Genomic DNA, 22,658 nt, shown 5'->3' with positions numbered 1-22,658 from the left:
AGCAATCTGTACCATCTACTAAACTGTAATTCTTAACCTCCTCTAGGTCATTTTCTTCATTAATAACCTGATGATGAGAGGAGTAATCAGGAGACCTACATAAAACTGTGGTTAAAAAAAAAAAATCAGTGGGGCGCCTGGGTGGCGCAGTCGGTTAAGCGTCCGACTTCAGCCAGGTCACGATCTCACGGTCCGTGAGTTCCGAGCCCCGCGTCGGGCTCTGGGCTGATGGCTCGGAGCCTGGAGCCTGTTTCCGATTCTGTGTCTCCCTCTCTCTCTGCCCCTCCCCCGTTCATGCTCTGTCTCTCTCTGTCCCAAAAATAAATAAATGAAAAAAAAAAAAATCAGTAAGGGGTGCCTGGGTGGCTCAGTCAAACATCCGACTCTTGATTTCAGCTCAGGTCATGATCCTGGAGTCATGGGATTGAGCCCTGCATAGGAAGCCTGCTTGGGATTCTCACTCTCCCTCTCTGCCCCTCTCCCCCACTTTTGTTCTAAAATAAAATAATTTTTAAAAATCAGTAAGTTCACAGACCCCATTAAGTCTATCTAGGTACCAGAAATTTCAATTAAGAATCCCTGATATAAAATTAAGACTTAATTGAAATCCCTTAATCCACAAAGCATCCCAATTGTCTTTACTCTGTCACAAATCTGCTGAAAATACATAGCTAGAAATCACATTTCCAGTGCTTTGGCCTTATAACTTGCTTAGTCTCTGTTCTGCCACCTCTGCCACCACCACTATCACTGCTAGCCATGTGCTGCCCTCCACAACCCATCCATCAACAATGATCTTTTACAAATACAAACCTGATGATGCACCCTCCAAAACCACAGCTCCCCATTATCAAGATTAAACCTTATATACTCTAAATGAAGGAAACACACAAACACGCATATATATATATATATATATATATGTATATATATATGTGTATATATATATATATACATATATATATAGCTTAATATCACTTAACTACTTAACACTGCATAACTAGTAAGTTATATGTAACATGTGTTGCTGTATCAGAACAGTGTTTTTCAAACTATGGGTTGAATCTCTAGTCAATCATAAAATCAGTAACTAGCTCATTTAACAAAACAGAAATAGCTATTTCTATTGGCTATATGTATAGCCAATCCTCAATACTCACAAATTCTGTGTTTGCAAATTCACCTCACACAAATGTGTGATCCCCAAAATCAATAGGTGCAGTACTTTCACAGTCATTCAAAGAATGTGCAAAGCGGCTTTCAAGTCATCCCAATCTTATGTTCCCAGCTGAGGTCAAAGGAGGTGACACTCTTCTTTCAGCTCTTATACTATAAATAAGTGTATTTCTAACATTCTATTTAGTGCCACTTTTTTGCATTTTTATAGTTTTTTGATGAGTTCATTGTTTATGGACTCCCCAAATGCAGTAGTGAAGCGCTATAATGTTCTTAAGCACAAGACGGCTGTGATGTAACTTACAGAGAAACTGTGTTAGACAAGTTTCATTCAGGCATGACTTACAGTGCTGCTGGCTGTGAGTTCAATGCCAAGAATCAATAGTATATGTTAAATAAAGTATCTTCAAAACACAAACATGCATAAAACAAGAATTTGTATTGATTTGTTTGATGAAAATGTTGTGACCAGAGAGGTTCCTGTGAACCAGCCCTGTATTTCCTTTAGAAGCAATGGTTCAGTATTCATTAATCCATTGTTTGTGGCAACTTGACAGAACATAACTACTGCATAAACAAACAAACACCCAACAGTATATTTGTGTGTGTAGTGTGTGTGCATGTCAAGACACACTTTATTTCAGTTTTATTTCACCTACACACACACACACACACACACACACACACACACACACACACAGTGAGTCAATCAAAAGAGTTCAAAAGCCAATGAATAAGAGAAATACTCCTTACTGGAATGGTAAAATGGCAAGGCAGACATGCAGGGGACATGGGCATACATAACTAACCGTTTTTTCGACCTAGAATCAGAATCACCCATAAACTGTGATTTGGCTGGGAAGTCTAAGGTAAACACATGTACTTTACAAAAGCACCCCAGATTGTTCTGCTATGTGGTCAAGATGGAACTGCTATTCTTCCTCCTACAGTGGTAATTTTCAGAGTGGGGTCACTGGACAGGCAGCATCAGGAACCTGTTAAAAAATATGAATTCCTAGGTCCCATTCCAGATCCACTAAAAACTACAATGTCAGAATGAAGCTCAGCAATCAGTGTTTTAACAAGCCCTCCAAGTGATTCTGATGCATGACAAAGTTTGAGAATCACTGACCTAAACCTTCTGTATTTCTTTTGGAGGTATTTTGAAAGCCCTGATGAATGTAAGATGGCTGAGCTGGTATTTCAGATAAAGTTGAAGGGGAACTACTGCTGTCTGAAGCACCTATAATGTACAGAAAATCTTCTAAGTACTTTCTCCATGGAAAGTGTCCTCTGTGTTTTAAAACAAAATAAATAAAATCTCCACATTACTTGTACAATAAATAAGGCAGCACTAGTTCTTCAGATCATCCTTCATATCACAAAGTTTCTCTTCCCACAGCTCTTTACACAGGAACTGCTCTTAAAACCAAAACCAAAACAAAAACAACAGGAAATGCTCTTAACACAAGTTTGCCTATCCTAAAACGTGACTCTACACTAGACCACAAAAATTCTTTCAACCCTCTAACAACTCTCCAGGACATCACACACTTTCCAATATGAAAAGCAATGACATGTACCAGGAAAAAAAAACATAAACAAAAAACTCATGACATCGTGGCATACGAAATAACTTCAAATCTCATTTGTAAAAAATAATTCAGTAGTATTTTTTTAAAGTTTATTATTTGAGAGACAGAGAGAATCCCAGAGAGACAGCAGAGAATCTCTGCTGACAGTACAGAGCCCAGTGCAGGGCTCAACCCCACCAACAGTGAGATCATGACCTGAGCTGAAACCAAGAGTTGGATGTTTACCCGACTGAGCCACCCAGACACCCCAATTTGGTATCTTCTACTAGCTATTACATGAACTCAGACATACTCTTGTTCAAATCACGTCCTTGTGACACAAATTTCCACAATATAATTTTTACTTTTTACATAACACATTAAACCTTATATGCAGTCATCCATGTACAACTCTTTTCTTTGGGACTACAAACTGCTTGAAGACAGGTACCACCTCTATTCCTTTCTGTAACCTAAAGTACATAACAGGCGTTGCTCGCTCCATCAGCAACTATTTAGTAAGAAGCTACCATACATCATTCACTGCACCAGATGATGGATACAAAGGTAATACAGACACAGTCCATGCATTCATGGAGCTACTTAATGAATGAACACAAACAACTGCAATGAAAGTTTGAAAGAGTGCAGTCTGTGTGAAAGATCCAGCTTACCAATATGATAACCCGAAATAAGATGACTTTCTTCAAAAGGGGAGCCTATTATTGCTCTTCTGACCTAAACTGCTACTTAAGGCCATAAATAATTGGTAAAAAAAAAAAAAAAAAAAATTCACCGACAAGACATTTAATAGTTAATCGGACTTTAAAATATTTATTTTACATATAGAAAAATAAACAAAAGTCCTATGCACAATGCAAGGCTTACAGACAGCCAAACTGCAACATGGGAATAAAAGATTAAGGTTTTATATCTAAACTCCAAACAATCCAATTAGAAAGCTACAATTTGCCAATTCTCAATTCCTCAGAGATTTTTAAATTTAAAATCAAAATTACCTGACTTAATGAATGACTCTAGATTAAGAAACTAACTCTAAGGTCACATATTACTTACAAAACGAATACAAGAAATAAGCATTTGTTTAGCAGTTTTCTAGGATACACATGCATGATGCCAACAACAGTTGCCTCTGTAGAGTGTCTGGGATGTGGGGAGGAAGGACATTTACTTTTCATATATATCATTTTGTGGTATAAATTTTTATCTTTACATCACGTGGGTATATTATTTTCCAACTTAAAAAATGTAGAAAATATCTTAAACACAAAAATAACATATTCTGTTTACAGTAACATCTCCTTTATAGTAATAAGAAATAAAATCTTTAGCCTAACTATATATTTGGGACAAGGATGACATGGCAATAAGGTTGCCATTTGGGCCAAAGAAATTCTTCTGAGGGATTCTAAACCTCAGGTCAAAGACCTTCAAAACTTCCAAAGAAAGAATTGAGGGGCCATAAACTTGGGTGAGAAAACAATCATTTCTCTTATTCCACTAACTTCTATCAAATTTAACATTTCCTTCAATTACTAATGTAGGCAAAAGGCAAAATAACAGTACTAGTAATACTCAGGACTAGCAATACAACAGAAATCACAGATCGTTTGTCATATTACAGTGGTTGCACTTGTCCAAATATTGTTTATACTTATCACTACTTAAAAAGATAATTAGGGGTTGTTAATACTTATCACTACTTAAATACTGTTTCTACTTATCACTACTTAAAAAGATAATTAGGGGTGCCTGGGTGGCTCAGTCAGTTAAGCATCTGACTTCAGACCAGGTCAAGATCTCATGGTTCCGGGAGTTCGAGCCCCGCGTCCAGCTCTTTGCTGACAGCCTGGAGCCTGGAGCCTGCTTCGAATTCTGTGTCTCCCTCTCTCTCTCTGCCCCTCCCGCACTCGTGCTCAGTCGCTCAGTCTCTCTCTCTCTCTCTCTCTCTCCCTCTCTCAAACATTAAAACTAAGATAATTAGATTCAACTCTGAATCTTGTCATTAATGTATTACTAAAGCATGTAAATTACAAACTTATATTATTTTGATAACTTTCAATATAATTGGCTTATGTGATTCTATTTTATGCATTTAAAACCATACTGATTCAGGCTCTCTGCCCATTTTTTACTTGATTCTTTTTGGTATTGAGTTGTATACGCTCTTTATATATTTTGGGTACTAGCCTCTTATCAGATACATCATTTGCAAATACCTTCTCCCATTCAGTAGGTAGTCTTGTCATTTTGTTGATGGTCTCCTGAGCTATACAAAAGCTTTTTATTTTGGTGTAGTCCCAATAGTTTATTTTTGCTTTTGTTTCCCTTGCCTCAGGAGACCTATCTAGGAAAATGTTTCTATGGCCCATGTCAAAGAAATTACTGCCTATGTTTTCTTCTGGGAGTTACACGGTTTCAGGTCTCACGTGTAGGTCCTTAATCCACTCTTGAGTTTGTTTTTGTGTACAGCGTAAGAAAGTGTTCCAGTTTCATTCTTTGGCACGTAGCTATCCAGTTTTCCCACTGTATATTCTTGCTTCCTTTGTCATAGATTAATTGACCATATAAGCACAGGTTTATTTCTAGGGTCTCTATTCTATTCCATTGATCTCTGTGTGTATTTTTTTGAGCCAGTACAATACCATTTTGATTACTACAGCTTTCTAGTATATCTTGAAGCCTGGGATTGTGATGCCTCTACCCTTGTTCATCTTTCTCAAGACGGCTTTGGCTATTCAAGGTCTTTTGTGGTTCCATACAAATGTTCATATTATTTGTTCTATTTCTGTGAAAAATGCTATTGGTATTTTGATAGAGATTGCATTAAGTCTGTACATTGCTTTGTAGAACCAACAATATTGGTTCTCCCGATACATGAGCATGGAGTATCCGTCCATTTGTTTGTGTCCTCCTCAATTTCCTTCATCACTGTTTTATAGTTTCCAGAGTACAGGTCTTTCACCTACATGGTTAAATTTACTCCCAGGTATTATATTCTTTTTGCTGCAATAGACATTTTTCCAAAGAAGACCTACAAATGGCCAACCAACACATGAAAAGCTGCTCAACATCACTATTCATCAGGGAAATGCCAATCAAAACCACAATGAGACAAAATCAAAACAAATGAGATCACAATCAAAACCACCTTACACCTGTCAGAATGGCTAGGATCAAAAAAGACAAGGAAAAACAAATGCTGGAGAGAATGTGGGAGAAAAAAAGGAACGATATGCTCTGTTAGTGGGAATGCAAACTGGGGCAGCCACTGTTGGAAACGGTATGGAGATTCCTCAAAAAATTAAAAGTAGAATTACCATATGATTCAGTAATTCCCCTACTGGGACAAAGAACTGGAACAAAGAAAACAAAACCACTACTAAAAAGATACATGCACCTCTATGTTTACTATAGCATTATTTACAAGCCACAGTCAAGCTATAGAAGCAACCTGAGTGTCCATCAATAGATGAAAGAATAAAAAAAATGTGGGGTGTGTGTATATGTGTACACACACACACACATACATATATATATATATATATATATATATATATAATGGAATAATAGTTGGCCATAAAAAAGAATAAGATCTTGCCATTTTTGCAACACCATGGATAGATTTAGAGAGTAAAATGTTAAGTGAAGTAAGTCAGACAAAGACAAATACTATATGATTTCACTCATATGTGGAATTTAAGAAACAAAACAAATGAACAAAGAAAAAAAAAGAGACGAACCAAAAAAACAAACTCTTAAATACAGAGGACAAACTGGGGGTTGCAGCAGGGGATGGGAAAAGCAGGAATTTTATCAAGCTGTCAAAGTCCCAAGTCACAAAAGGTTAAGAAGCCTTGGACAATGGTTCTTAAATCAGATCCCACAGCCCTCATTTGGAAATCGAGAAAAAAACATTTCAGGGTTATCGCAATTAGCAGGCAGGATATCAATAAACTTCATGATATGCCTGTGACAGTCCCATACACCCAAAAAACTGAATGCCAAAACCATGCCAGTTGAGAAATATCTCAAGGATCAAATGGCAAGAATACCTCTTTGGTACCATGCTTTCCAAAGTTCCAAACTTAAGTGTTCATCCCAGAGTTCATTGGTATATTAGAATGTCTCTCGTCATTTGATTCTCTAATGTATACCACCCACTGAACAGATTTTCATTACTAAAATTTATTTTCCCCATGACCAACTAACAATCAAAAAAATAAAGAAGCGGGGGGTGCTGGGTGGCTTTGTTGGTTAAGTGTCCAGCTTTGGCTCAGGTCATGATCACAGTCCGGGAGTTGGAGCCCCACGTCAGGCTCTGTGCTGACAACTCAAAGTCTGGATGGAGCCTGCTTCAGATTCTATGTCTCCCTCTCTCTCTGACCCTTCCCGCCCCTTTCTCTCTCTCTTTCTCAAAAATGAATAAACATTTTTAAAAAATTTTAAAAAGGAAGAAGAAAAAGAAAGAAAAAAGGAAATCACTTTTAAAAACAAATACAGTATCAATTATTCAGGAGTCAAATATTACTCTGAGGATTAGCTGAAAATTTAGTTTCTTTGCTAATTTTTAAAGTCTTTAATTTTTTAAATCATTTTGATTGTTAAAATGCTCTGCCAGGAAGAGATGGAAGGAGGAAAAGATGCGTATCAATCTGCTGATGTTTGACAACTATAAAAATATATTTAATTGACTAGAGAAAAAAATGTGAAACAGAAATTATTCCACAGAATAATGTATGGAGATACTCTGTATATTTTACTCTTCCATATTCCTTCACATTTATTAGCCTATATAACTGAAGACTGTTATTAATAATAAAAAAAAAAAAGCAGTTGCCTGTATAAGGCACTGACTTAAGTCCACAAAAAGATAATCTTTAAGATTACCTTTCAAGATACTTCTCATTAAACAGATGAAGCAAAGTGGCTTAATGAGATGAAGTAATTTATCTTGCCTAAAGAGAAAGTGACAGGCCAGGCCTGGAACCTAAGGCACTATTCTGAAGTACCAATTTCATCAAATTAACAGTACAAATAAGGGCTGCTTGTCAACTCCCCAACCAACAACCTCCTATCCTTTGCCCACATTCCTCCCAAAAAAGGGAAGTGAGAAAGCTGGAAGTAAAGATATGAGTTAGAGAACTAGCAGAGAGGCTGACTCTTTCACTCTGCATTCTTCTGACTGCACGGTGATACTAGCTGGCAAGAAAAAAGAAACCTAAAAACAAATGTAAGGAAATGGTGCTGAGAAGAATCTGGAAGTGGCTGTCATCTTCCTCCACTACTGATCCCACAAAAAAACAGTGGTGGATGACAGACTAGGCAAACCCAAAGTTCTATTTCATGCAAGTGTAAACAAGTCAAAATATCAGCAAGGATCAGTTTTAAGATAAAATCAAATAATCATGATGGACCTACTGCTATCTACATTGGTCTCATTCATGGCTTATTCCTACCAGCTGTCACCTACACATCCATTACTGGTTTTTCTACCTCAACTGTACTTGAAATGAAGATGCAGAGCTGTACGTTTAATAATACAATCAAATCCAATCCCAGTGGCCAGTATTATGGTCAATGCCTGTATCACAAACTTTCTACCACGTAAGAACCTGCATAGGTAATCCAGCCTCTGCTGAGTAAAACAAAGACTTTATACCTTCCTTAAGGCATTTGGTCTAAATGGGAAAACAAGTATCTATCACTCTCTCATGCATATATCCATATCCATACATACACATACATCCCTCAAGTGAGAAGTGGGAGATACTAAAAAATTTATTTTAAAACTCAAATTGTCTGGGCTAAAAGTATACCAAAATTCAGGACATTTACAGTAAGAGACAGTAAAAGAAAATTCCATGAAAAGGGAACTGATCATATCCAAAACATACAGAGGGGACTTCTCTTTTGATCTCTAGGAAAAATCAGTATTAAATAGTGGATAAATATAACTGAACCTCACAAAAAAAGGACTCTAAACCAAATTAACAGGATTACAATAATTAACTCTTTAAATAAAGCTTAACTACTAGTATCTTCCTAATATTTAGTCTTTCGCTTGTTAGTTCTTTTCATCTAATTAACATTCTGAACAATATACCTAGTAGATAGATATGTGGATTCACAGAAGCAAGTAATTTTTAGCCCCAAAGGTACTTTAACGGTCACTCAATCCAATTCTACTTCACAAATGAGGAAACTAAGGGCCAGGAAAGTTAAATAACTTCTTAGAGGTCACACAAAATGCATCCCTTACTATTTGGAAAATTAGTATGAAGGGTATGCTTTCTTTAAAAAGATTCTGGAGACTTCTTCTATAATCCTTAATTTAAATTTCATTTTAAAAAGGCAATACACATCCTACCATTATATTGTGAAATACGTAAAATATCGTTATCCCATTAAAACACCTTACAAACTTAAGGTCTATAAAAATACCCTAAGTATCCAAATTCACCTTGGATCAAACTATGGATTAAAACAATTTAATTAACAATTTAACTTCATAACTTTTGGTCATAATGTTATATACATACCAGCAGTAAATGTCTAAAGGGCAGCTCCTGACTAAAGCCTCATTCTCAGGAAAGTAGCCCTTAACAGCACTTATGTACTAACCTCCCCTGTCAGACTGTCAGACTTATAGGTACACAGACACCTGATTCAAGCCAAACCAATAATGACCAGGATCTGCGATTCTGAAACAAAAGAAACATAACAATGATGATAACAGCTAATATTTATTGACTGCTTACTGAATGCCACAAACTGTCCCAAGCACACAATTCATGCTCTCAACAACCCATGAGATTTTATAGATGAACTCAAAACCATTCAGTCTGGCTCAAAGAAGAAGATATGCACTTCACCACAACACTATACTACTACCTCTCAAATGACTGGGAATTGTTAGAGTTTAGTGATATTAATGTCACTTGCTGCTAAAAAGCCCATAGCTGCCCTGGTTCCTGGCATTCTCAAGCCTTGACCGTTCAAGCCTTCTTTGGGGTCTTCAAGGCAACACCTAGGAATCTTAAAGAAACCAGATTTGGTTTCTGTTACTTGAAATCAACCTAATGATCCTACCTGTTAAACATTTTTAGGCCTCGTTTTTAGAGACCTGATACTGATGAAATCTAAACTTACCCCACAGATAAATCATTCCTTAAAAGTTCGTGTTAAAGAAATGTGTTTACCAAAAAAAAAATTAAATTAAAAAAAAAAAAAGAAAGAAAGAAATGTGTTTACAAAAGGCATTCACCTTAAAGCTTCTTTCATATCATTCCCCGAGGCAAAAATTTTTAATGACTCTTCCATGGTAGTATAGAACAATGAAAATGTAATAAACTTAGGTATCATCTAGTTCTCAACCCACTCATTTTACAGATGGAAGCAGTACAGTGGTAAAGGTCAGAGCTCTAGACTCAATCACTCACAGGATTTGAGTTCAAATACTGGCTTTACTATGTTCTAGTCCAAGTAGGAGTGAACTTCGGCAAGATACTTAATCTCCAAAGCCTGCTTCGTCTTCTAGAAAAGACATAACAGCACCTACTATACATCCTATCGTTATAATGAGTCGTAAACCACCTACTGAGTTTAACAAAGTGCCTGGCATGTACTCAACACACTCACTAACGCACAATAAATGGTAGCTGTGATGGTAGTGATGAATGACCTGAGACTCAGAGAAGGTAGGCAACTTTCCCAGATCATTTGGCCACTAAAGAACAGAAACAAAACTAGAAAGAGACTTCACACTTGCAAGTCAGTGCTCTTTTTTCTACACCATTCTACAAACCCCTGGGCTAACATTTGAAACTATCTGTCATCTGGTATAACTGTACCCCTTTTGCAGCCTTATCTCCACCTCAACTTCTATTCATTAATTCACCAAATATTTAGTAAGTGCCTTCTTTGTTACAAACAGTTTCTAGTGTTGAAGATATAGCACAGAACAAAGTAAGGAGAAGAAGTAAAAGCCATCTGTAAGTCCAAAAAAACCAAAGAGAAAGAGCTAAGAGAATGGCGTGCTCAGAAATGATGCAGTACTACCCTCCTGAAATCTCTATAAGCAGGGGATGATGGATTGAAAAGGGCAGATAAAATACATGCAAAATGGAAGAAACTTCCTTTACTCTACTTAACATCCACAGAAATTGCTGTAAACATTCCTGGATTCCGGGTGCCCGGGTGGCTCATTCGGTTAAGCGTCCAACTTCCACTCAAGTCATGAACTTGTGGTTCACGAGTTCAAGCCCACGTCAGGCTCCATGCTGACAGCTCGGAGCCTGAAGCCTGCTTCAGATTCTGTGTCTCCCTCCCTCTCTGCCCCTCCCCAGTTCGCACTCTGCTTCTCTCCCCCTCAAAAATAAATAAAAACATTTAAAAAAAATTTTTAATAAAAAAAAATAAACATTCCTGGATTCAAGTATTTGCTTCAACACACACCATACAATCAAACCTGAAAGCCCAACTTGTTAAATCTCTCTCCAATCCCTCTATACATTCTAGTAACAGTTTTCTCTAATTCTTAACTATACTACAATTTATTTCTTTTTTTTTATTTTTTTTAATTTTTTTTTTAACGTTTTATTTTTGAGACAGAGAGAGACAGAGCATGAACGGGGGAGGGGCAGAGAGAGGGGGAGACACAGAATGGAAGCAGGCTCCAGGCTCTGAGCCATCAGCCCAGAGTCCGACGCGGGGCTCGAACTCACGGACCGCGAGATCGTGACCTGAGCTGAAGTCGGACGCTCAACCGACTGAGCCACCCAGGCGCCCCCAATTTAACTATTTCTAATGCTCTTTGTCAGGTCAACTTAACCTGGTAGTTTCTGCTAACTTTCCAGATATGTTTTTGACCTCAATGACTCATTTACATTTCCCGAAGTCAAGTTCTATATCATATTCTTCTTTTAATTTTAATCCTAGCAACACTCCAGCACACAGCCTTACAAATACTCTTATCCATGGTTACCCCTTCAAAAGTTTCCTGATGTCATATTTAGGTAACACCGGGCACTCAGATGATAACTGGCTAGTATATGCTTTTGTTGAAAGAATAAATGCTCAGTGTTTTTACAATATCAATTTATGAAATTTTATTTTATACCCTCTCTAGAACTCCTCTATAATGAAACATGAAATGTATTAGTGACAAAAAAAACTCTGAAATGTAAGAAACACTGAATATATTCCTACTCTCACTGTTGCTTAAAATATTAAGAGGATATCAAAATTAGGCAACTAAAGCATAAAAGGAGAAATGGCAATTCAAATCAGTCATGATCTTTTTCTTTAAAAATAAGCAGAATTAGGGGCGCCTGGGTGGCTTGGTCGGTTAAGCGTCCGACTTCAGCTCAGGTCATGATCTCACAGTCTGTGAGTTCGAGCCCTGCGTCGGGCTCTGTGCTGGCAGCTCGGAGCCTGGAGCCTGTTTCGGATTCTGTGTCTCCCTCTCTCTCTGCCCCTCCCCTGTTCATGCTCTGTCTCTCTCTGTCTCAAAAATAAATAAACATTAAAAAAGAAATTAAAAAAAAATAAGCAGAATTGGACACCTGGGTGGTTCAGTCAGTTAAGCGTCTGACTTCAGCTCAGGTCATGATCTCGCAGTTCAAGAGTTCGAGCCCCGCGTCAGGCTCTGTGCTGACAGCTCAGAGCCTGGAGCTGTCTTCAGATTCTGTGTCTCCCTCTTTCTGTCCTTTCCCTGCTCATACTCGGTCTCTCTCTCAAAAATAAATAAAACATTTTTAAAAATTGAAAATAAGCAGAATCACATGCTTCATAGAAATTTTGGTTCACTCTGATACAAAAAGGTATCTTATACAAATCTACATACACCTATGAGAAGGGTAATTAACACAAAATAAAAATATTGCAGCCATACCTGTGTGTTCAAAATTGTGTATTTAAAGGGGCCTCTGACTCAAGAGGGAAAAAATATATGCATTTAGTATTTAGGTACATGTTGTATCAAAGTAAGAAACCAAAAAGAATTCCATGAATAATTTCCCAAAATCTGCTAATGAATTACACACACACGCATGCACGCACACACAGTGTTTCATAAAAACATAGATCTTAGTATAGAAAGAAAAAAAAAAGAGGCTCATTCAACACTTAACCAACATTTAGCAAACATATATTATGTTCCAGGCACAGTTTCAGATACTCAGAATACATTAATGAACAAAATATGCAAAGATCCTTGTCCTTACATAGATTATATTCTATTAAAATAAAATCTAAACAATAAAAAATAATAGTTTCCCACAAATTTCTTACATGCTTATGGTAACGTAAACATTCAGATAAACATAATGGTACCACTACAGAGAAGCAAATAAACTTCTAAGAAAAAAGGAAAAAGAAACAGAAAATCTGAAAAGCCAAAAGCAAAAATCATACACAATTAAGTGATGAAAAACTACAGTTAACAATTTACTTATTTGTTTTAATAATTTATTGTTTTTAATGTTTATTTACTTGAGACACACACACACACACCCCGGGGATGGGCAGAGAGAGACACGTACAGAATCTGAAGCAGGCTCCAGGCTCTGAGCTGTCAGCACAGAGCCCGATGCGGGGCTCAAACTCTTGAACTGCAAGATCATGACCTGAGCTGAAGTTGGACACTCAACCGACTGAGTCACCCAGGCGCCCCTAGTTAGTAATTTAATATTCCAATCAAATCAATGTCATCTTTCAAAGTTCCCCAATTACAAAAAGTAAAACAATGTTTACAAAACCTGTAATGAACTTAACAGTTCAGAAGCTAATTTGGGATTCTGTAAGAAGTCAACATGAATCACAGTGGTTATAAGAATGGGTTTTGTGATATTAAAACCAAGGGCATGAATTATAGCCCTGCCAGTTACTAACAGTGAGACCCACAGTTTTTTCATCCATAAAACAGAAACAATAATACTACATAGGCTGTTGTTACAAAGATTCAATGAAAACCAAAAACAGGAAGCAATTCAAATATCCAGATGGATGGATGAATATATTACAACAATTCACTAGAATACTATTCAGTAATAAAAAGGAATGGACTGATACATGTAACAAGGATGAATCGTTAATGCATCATGCTGAGCAAAAGAAGCCTGACACGAAAGAGTATGTGAAATCCATTTAAATGTAATTCTAGAGAAAACAATACTAAAATCTATAGGAAAAGAAAACAAATGAGTAATTGCTTAGAACTACTGGTGTAGATGGAATGACTTGCAAAGGAGCACAAGGGAATTTTTTGGGTGTTTGAAATGTTGCTTTATCTTGATTGTGGTGGCATTTCCTTGTGTGTACATGTTTGTCAAAACTCATAAACTCTATGCTTTAAATGAGCACATTTTATTGCATATAAATAACTCAAAAAAGTTAATTTTAAAAAGGATTAAATGAACTAATCGTATGTAAAGTTATTAACATAGTATCTGGGACACAAGTAGTAGTCGAAAAATGGTTAAGTACTGTATTATCAAAAAACATCAACTATCTCTATACAACACTCAAGGGGTGTTGTGATGATCACCTGATCATTCTAGTTTAGATTCTAAATAAACACAAGTTAACAGTATTTGACCTAAATCAAGTGTCATGTAGAGCACTATAGAGACCAAGTTTAGGAGGATGCCTACTGGCAGACCTTAGGCAAAAGACAAGGAAAATGAGGAAAGGGAACAAAAGAAGATGCCTACATGTCCAAAAGAAAAGAAAGAGCTAAGAGAATGATGAGAGTGCTACCAATGTCAAACAATGCCTAGATTATCTCATCTAAGTATTATCAAAATATAACTCAAAACTGAGTCAATGACTATATAAACAAAGTCTAATAATAATCCAATAGACACAGTTTTTAATTTTACCGGGGCGGGGTGGGGGCGGAGTGAGAATGGAGGTTAAGATTCATGAAGGTGGTTCAAGTGAAGTCAAAAGATTCTGTCAACCAAGCAGGAAAGGAGTCATATTGTGGATAGTTAGAAATGCAAAGCAACAATTATAAATCCACAAGCCAAGGTTGTTATTTTTTTTTTTACAAGTCTATATAATTTAAAAAATACTTACAAAAATAACTAGAACATGTTGGTAATGGAAGTTGAATTGAAATACAACTCAGGGGCACCTGGGTGGCTCAGTCGGTTAAAGGTCTGACTCCTGATTTCAGCTCAGGTCATGATCTCATGGTTGTGAGTATAAGCCTGCTTGAGATTCTGTCTCCCTCTCTCTGTGCCTCCCCTGCTTGCGTGAATGCCCTCTCTCTCTCTCAAAATAAACATACATTAAAAAAAAAAAAAGAAATACAACTCAAATGAAACACAAAACATTTATGAAATTTATATTTTACTGCTGCTTAGAACTGCTTTTCAAGGCAGAACAGTTTTTTAATTTTATTTCAAGAGGGAGTGCACATGAGCGAGAAAAGGGCAGAGAGAGAGGGAGAGAGAGAGGGAGACAGAGAAACTGTCAGAGCAGAGCCCAACTTAGGGCTTGATCCCACAAACCATGAGATCATGACCTGAGCTGAAATCAAGCGGAAGCTTAACTGACTGAGCCACCCAGGTGCTGAAGGCAGAACATTTTTTTATTTTTTTTATTTTTTTTTAATTTTTTTTAAATTTTTAACGTTTATTTATTTTTGAGACAGAGAGAGACAGAGCATGAACGGGGGAGGGGCAGAGAGAGAGGGAGACACAGAATCGGAAACAGGCTCCAGGCTCTGAGCCATCAGCCCAGAGCCCGACGCGGGGCTCGAACCCACGGACCGCGAGATCGTGACCTGGCTGAAGTCGGATGCTTAACCGACTGCGCCACCCAGGCGCCCCCAGAACATTTTTTTAAAATGAACAAATAATTCTGCTTAATAACAGAAGTCCTGTAAACAGGACCAGAAGAACTGAATCGACTGTCACTCATGTAAGCACAAGTCTTCTTACACGTTAATTTAAAAAAGAGGAAAGAAAAAACGAACACCCCAACTGTACATTCTGGGAAGCAAAAGATAGTTATAAATCTTAACTGTCAGGGTTTGTTCAGTTTTGTTTTGATTTTAAGTACCACCACTTGTAACATCAAAGAGGCAGAAAGGACCAAAGAGTCAGAAGTCCTGGGTTTCAACTCTAGTTCCATCATAAATTGGATTTCTTCTTCCCTGGAAGTGGGCAACTGAAGCAGGCTACTGAAAATAATCCAATATAATCTGATTTCCAATCTCCAGATTGAAAATCACAACTGTTACTGAAAAAGTTAACAGTGAAAGGGTTTAATTATTTGTTTTTAATACATCATTAAAAAAATAACTAAACTGCAAGTTTTCTTCCTAAATTCAGGTAAAATACCAAGACACATGTGGCAAACTAAGGACCAAAAGCTGTAAGTATATTGCTGCTCAGTTCACAAAAAGTAACTTATCTTTCGGGTTAATTGTTCATTCTAGAACAAGCTTCTTGATTTTAGTTCTTCTCAAACCCAAATAACTGGATCCAAGTAATTACATCACTAGTGATACTTGAAGATTCATAAGCTACTTCTCCTCTTGGGTCAAATCCCATACAATCATATTAACAAAAATTTAACTTTGTGGAATACAAAGTTGTGTTTTTTAAAGTCCAATTCAATTCTTGTACATACTATAACTTTATTTTAATTATCGTTCCCACGGAAAATTGAGCTGCTAGAAATAAACTTCATTTTTAAAACAAAAAGAATATTCTCATATGACTTAGATCTAAATCTACAGCAAATGTTGGGTTTTCATCTTATTTTTTGAAAAGCTGAATACTTAATGTTCATCCCGATACCGTTGCCATATTCATTTTCTCCTGAAAGTGTAAGACTTCCAAGTAATCAAAGACCAAAGAAAAATGTGATTAAATCACAGCAGAAAGTAGTAATAACAGGGTAATATAATGAGGTCAGAACTGGAGCAGCCAATCAAAGGCATAAAAGCATTTCCTGCAATATTAATAGTCAAAAGAGAAAACCAATCACAGAAACCTCGAGCCTTCTTCTGACAGTCACAGAAGCAAGAGAACCAATCCACGCACACCCAGGGTTGACAATAAGGCGGGACCACAGGTTCATTGAAGAAATCCTTGAGGGTGCAGTTACTATGAACTTCGCACGCAAGTTAACACCACTCCAGAGTCATAAACACAGTCAAGCCAGACAAAATTCAACAGTATGCCAAATTCCATCAGGGAGAAAAGCAGAATCTTTGCAGAAACCGCTGTGTTATAAAAAATGCAACCGTCAATTTGGATGCATTAAGTCCTCAACTTCCAAAAGACTACCCTCTATGATGACAATTCCCGGGTACGCGGCGCGGGGACAGGGCAGCGCCAGCGGCTCGTAGGTGAACATCCCTGTTTGCTTTCTAACGCTGTGTACCGAACCGGTGCCGTCCCGGCTAGGTGGGCAGCGCCGTCCCTCTCGCCGCCGCGGAGCCAGCCGGTCAACGGCTCTCTACCGCTACACCCCGCTGGGTAGTCGCGGCTCCCGCCCTCCCCCGCCGCAGTGCTGCACCGCCTCATCCCGCTGCACCACCGGCGGCCGGGGAGCCGGGATTACCTTGCTAGGAGGAAGGTGTTTGTTATGAACGCGCTTTACTTTCCACAAGTAATTTCAACGAGAACCCAATGCAAAACTAAACTTGAAAGTGGGAAGAGAAAACCCTTCCTAGCCAAAAGATCCCTCGCCCATTAATTAACCCCGTGCCGGAGGAAGGTTCGGAGTGGAAGGTAAACAGAGGCCGTACGCCAAGTGCGGCCAGAACATCCCCTGCGCCATTCCCGGCCGCCGCTTACGGCAAGGCCCCCTTACGGCAGCGTAAGCGGCGCTGCGAGCTAATCACAACACTGGGACGCAACAACATGGCGGCCGCGGGCGGGCGCTGCGCCGGCCGAGAGGGTTTACGCTACTCCGCCGGCGTAGAGTCCCATGCGTTGGAGCGGCAGCGGCGCCCTCCAGCGAGCGTAAAGCGCTCTGTGAATGGCGAGGCCCGACTGACAAAGGGGAGGGGGGAGGAGGGAAGGGGGGGTAATAAACACTCGAGTCCCTACCGATTCCTCCTCCTTCTCCATCCCGGTGGGCATCTGGGGCACGGCCCGGTTGATGGAGACGCAGTCGTTGAGATCAGGCATGTCCTTGCCGCGGTAGATAGGCAGCGGTTTGGCGGCGTCCAGCGCCCGCGCTCGGAAGGAGAGTTTACTCATTGTCTCCCCGCCTTACAGGAACAGCCCGGGCGGCGGCGGCGGGGCGGGCGGGGAGGGGGGGAGGACTCCCGCCGCCTCCTCCACCTCCTTCCTCAGTGCAGCGCGGCCGGCCCGCTCCTCCTCCTCCTCCTCACTGCCCCCGGCCACAGCATGGGCGCCCACCCCGCCCGAAAACAGACCCCCGCCGCCCGCGGCCGCTTCCACACACTAGATCCGCCGCTCGCCCGCCCGATCCGCTCCCTGCGCCATGGCCAACATGGCGGACATTACCACAGCGGCGGCGAGCGATCCCGGCAGCCCGCGCGAGAGCGCGCCCCCGCCGCGGGGACGCGCCTCGCCCTCTCCCTCCCTCCCTCCTTCCTCTCCCTTCCCCTCCCTCGCCTGCCCACCCACTCTCTCCGCGGCGCTGCCGGCCCGCGGGAGCGTGCTCAGCCTCGGGCCGCTCGGGGGAGAGGGGGCGGCGGTGGCCCTCGGCTCGTTGGTCCGCGTCTCGCCGTGTGGCAGGTGCCAGGTGCGCAAGTTAACCCGCGCCCCCGAGCGTGCACCTTTGCCTCCGCGGCCCCGACACCCCGCTCGCAGAGTGCCCCGAGGGAAAGCGCCGGGCAAAGCTCGGCCGCGCGGAGCAGCGCGTGTCTGCAGAAGTCCGTGAGCGGGAAAGGAAGATGTCAACCAGTGCACAACAGCCACCAGCGAGCCTGTACTTAGCGCTGTCTCCACCGCGCCCCGAACGCCAGCGAATTCGCACATCCCCGTGAGGTGCGAAAGGTCCCCTCCGTCTGCCCACTCAGAGCGGCGCAGATCTGCAGAGTCCCGCCCGCCCCAAAAACGGTCAAGCAGCCCCTCCACCCTGTATCCTCTATTCAGTACCTGCCCCAAAGAGCTCTCCGTGGTAATACATCCTCGCTCATCCTTCGCGGGGAGGATGCTAATGGCAGCAGTGAGGGTTAATGTTTGAGGCTGCCAAATGCAACAAGTGCCCTTGAACCTGTCACCCAAACTTATTAGAGTTATTTAGTGGATGGTAGATATTATTCTGATTTCAAAAACAGTGTTCTTAGGAGTTAAACTTATGAAAGTTAATCAAGGCAGCACACATTTCCGAAGTGGCAGATGTGTGTGAAATACTGGGTATTATGGAAGACGCAAAGAAGTTTGAAATAAAGTTCCAACCCTCAGAGATCTTTCACGTTAATGAGATGATAGGTTCGTTGGAAAGATGAGTAACAGTAAGAGATGTAAATAGTTGAAGAACTGGGCAAAAAGTAATATAAATGATGGGAAAAAATTAAAAGTGTAAATACTTTATACAGGAGATGACACAAGGCAGTAGGACATGATTAGTTGCCAAGTGAGTTGCACAGGCAACAATGGCTATAAGAGAGCAGAGAAAGGAGACATTACTTTAGCTTGAACTGAGTAGAGAATATTCTAAAGAGGAAGGGAAATGAAGTTGACACAAATTAAGTAAGTACCAAGACTATTGTTGACATCAATCTTGGTTAGCCAAGAGTTCCTTGGTTAGTCTTTTAAGCATTACAGCTTTCTTACAAAATCCCTAGGAAGACTAACACATTTTACTCTTTTCTAATAACTGATAAAAATTCTATTTAGCTCAGAGAAAAGTAGGTGGTTGGCTGAAGACTAGAAGTGAAAAAAAATGATTTCTACAGTCATTTCTATATGGCATCAAAATTCTTCCTCCATCATTTCCCCCTCATCTACTTGTTCCCCTCTTCCTTTTTCCTCTTCTTCCTCTTCTCATTTCTCACCATATTCCCCTTTGAGGCAAAATGGTAGATATGGACTTTGTGGCACAGTCTAACACATTTGACCCAGCAAAAACCTCAAGCAGTATTTAGCAAGGGTTAAGTGTTTTCCATCTACTTTGTTGTTGGAAACAATGGAGATGTTATGACTCACTTCTTGTAAGCAGTACTTTTCTCAAGCTTATGGGCATGTCCTGCTTGAGGTACTACCCTCTGGAGCAGTTCTAGTTCTCTGCAAAGAACATGATCTTATTGGTAGTGGTCAACACTGCAAGTGTAAAAGGGGGTAGAGGGAGCCATGGTTGAAGAAATGAGTCATCCAGGGTTTTTATCTGGGTGCCTAGCACTTCTCAGATTCAGAAAAGATAACTTTTCCCCCCTATATATTGTTATTCTCTTCCTCTTTTTTTAATGTTTATTTATTTTGAGAGACAAAAAGAGTGCGAGTAGGGAAGAGCCAACGTTTTTTGAGTTTCCTTTTTTACAAGTCTATATAATTTAAAAAATACTTAGAAAATAATTAGAACATGTTGTTTATAATGGAAGCTGAAATACAACTCAAATGAAACACAAAACATTCATGAAATTTATATTTTACTGCTGCTTAGAACTGTTTATCAAGGCAGAACATTTTTAAATTTTCTTTTAAGTTTATATTTATTTTGAGAGAGAACGTGCATGTGCAAGTGAGGGCAGAGAGAGGGAGAAAGAGAATCCCAAACAGGCTCTGTGCTGTCAGCGCCGAGTCTGACGCGGGGCTCCAACCCATGAACCCTGAGATCATGACCTGAGCCAAAATCAAGAGTCAGAGGCTTAACTGTCTGAGCCACCCAGATGCCCCGTTACTCTCTTTCAAGAAAGGAAACATTCAGTATCTATTATATACCAGGCACTACAGTAGTACTTTAAAAAGTACATTATCTCAATTAATTGAATTCCACTTTGTTCTCATTATAACCCTATGGAGAAATGTTATAATTTTACTAATAAGGAAACAGGCTCAGACAGATAATTTGCTGAGTTTCAACACTAATTATTCAAATAAGTGGTTTCAAATCCAGGTCTAGCCTGAGTCCAAAACTCTCGTTTTCTCATCAGTGCCACCCTGCTATCGAAGCTCTTCAGTTTACTGATCATTCAACATTCTAAAGTTGCTCTTCCAAAGTCCTGAGACCTCCCAACCAGTGTCTAATACAGTCATAACCCAAAGCCTAAAAGATGCAGTAGGCTTGAGGAGAGCAGGAACAACATCTGCCCCGTTAATCACTGTATCTCTAGTTCTGTGCCTCACATATAGCAGGACCCTAATATATACATGTAGACTGATATTCCCTGAAGAAATTTACTGATACTGACCCCAATCCATTCCAGCTTGGAGTTCACATACCCTATTGGCCTGTCATTTGACCTAGCCATTGCTGACAATATTTGCTCTTATTATGGCCTACCCTGAATTTTAGAACCAATTAAAGCAGTTCAAAGAAATTCTTTTGAAACCTGAAATTCTATTACAGTAACAGATTTTTGCTGTAGTTATTGTTTTATTCTTCTTTTTCATTGACCATGTAACAGATTTCTTCCCCAAATCTTCACTATCCTCTTGCCCTGTAGTCAATGACTATAGAGCTGGTAATAAAATAGTTTGAGGTTGAAAACACAATATTCTTTTCGAGTGAGACACAGCCTGTGTATTCTTGGCTTCCACTTCAGTGCCCAAATCAGAACGCCTCTGTTTCATATTTGGAAAGTAACTTTTATTTGAATACAAATATTATTTTTCATAAAGTTTGTTTCTTTTTAAAAGTGTTTTAATGTTTTATTTATTCTTGAGAGAGAGCATGAGCAAGGGAGAGGCAGAGCGAGAGAGGGGCACAGAATCTGAAGGAGGCTCCAGGCTCTGATCTGTCAGCACAGAGCCCAACACGGGGCTAGAACTCACAAGCCGTGAGATCATGACCTGAGCTGAAGTCAGACACGCAACCACCCAGGAGCCCCTCATAAAGTTTATTTCTAATCTCTTTGTTAAATGCCTATATACTTGTTAGAGCTAAAAACAGAAAATATCTTTCCAACTTTTGAGGTAGATCCTGTTATAAAATTTTTTGTCAAAACTTGTTTCAAATGATTGTGCTGCCTAATAGCCTATTTTAATTTCCACATACAATGCACTGAGTACAGTTATTCTCTAATCAGTCCACTTCAAATATGCTTTGGACCAATTCCAAATGGCATACATTTAGCCAAGCAAGTGTAATATATACACACCCAAGAATTAGAAATAGTTTTAAAACTACTGTCTAAATGTAGCCTAGATTAGCATAGAGGTTAAATAGCTGTTAAGTATTGGGATTATATTCCAATTTCCCTGTACTGCAATCAGGGCAGGCAGCTTCCAGATAATGAACAAATTACTTTTTGAAAGAAACCTTAAAACTAGTAAACACAGTTGCTATTCAACTATTTCAGAGTTTTGTAAATGTCACGTTCTTTCTAATTGGCTCCCTATTTCTGAAAACCCAATTGAGAGTTAATTGGGTTGGTATGTGAACTGCATCCCTCCCCTCCGCTTATGTTCCAGGAATGAGCCCAGTACCAATAAAGCTTCGTTGTTTTCCATATGTAATCTGAATGTGGGGTCTGCACTCATTACAATCAACTGAAATCAGTGCCTTTGACTGAATCTTTGAGACAACAGGGATGGAGACTGCACTCAGAGGTGACAGGCCAAATATCTACTTCCACCTTTATATTCGCCACAGTGGGAAAACAAGATGCTAAATAAAAATTTGTGCCTGTAGCTCACTCAGCGGCATTGCTCCTCTCAGACCTGGTTGGAATCACAGGGTGCCACCTTGTGTATAAGCTGATGATTTACTTCCCAGTTCCACAAAGGA

General features: G+C 39.6%; 1 protein-coding gene across 3 annotated transcripts in view; it reads right to left on the bottom strand.

The window, feature by feature from the left end:
- The window catches only part of EPC2 (enhancer of polycomb homolog 2), a 122,168-nt gene extending 103,847 nt beyond the window's left edge, over window positions 1-18,321 (bottom strand). For 2 of the 3 annotated variants that reach the window (XM_043576652.1, XM_043576653.1), the window contains exon 1: window positions 17,846-18,321. In XM_043576652.1, the coding sequence (XP_043432587.1) occupies window positions 17,846-17,998 (153 nt within the window). In that variant the 5' untranslated portion in view covers window positions 17,999-18,321. The remainder of the gene's footprint in view (window positions 1-17,845) is intronic. The other variant, XM_043576654.1, reaches the window with a different exon arrangement.
- Between the last annotated feature and the right edge of the window lie 4,337 nt (window positions 18,322-22,658).

This window comes from Prionailurus bengalensis, chromosome C1 (genome assembly GCF_016509475.1).
Source record: "Prionailurus bengalensis isolate Pbe53 chromosome C1, Fcat_Pben_1.1_paternal_pri, whole genome shotgun sequence".
NCBI lineage: Eukaryota > Metazoa > Chordata > Mammalia > Carnivora > Felidae > Prionailurus > Prionailurus bengalensis.
Note: the sequence above shows the minus strand (reverse complement) of the source record. Positions and strands in the feature narration are given on the sequence as shown.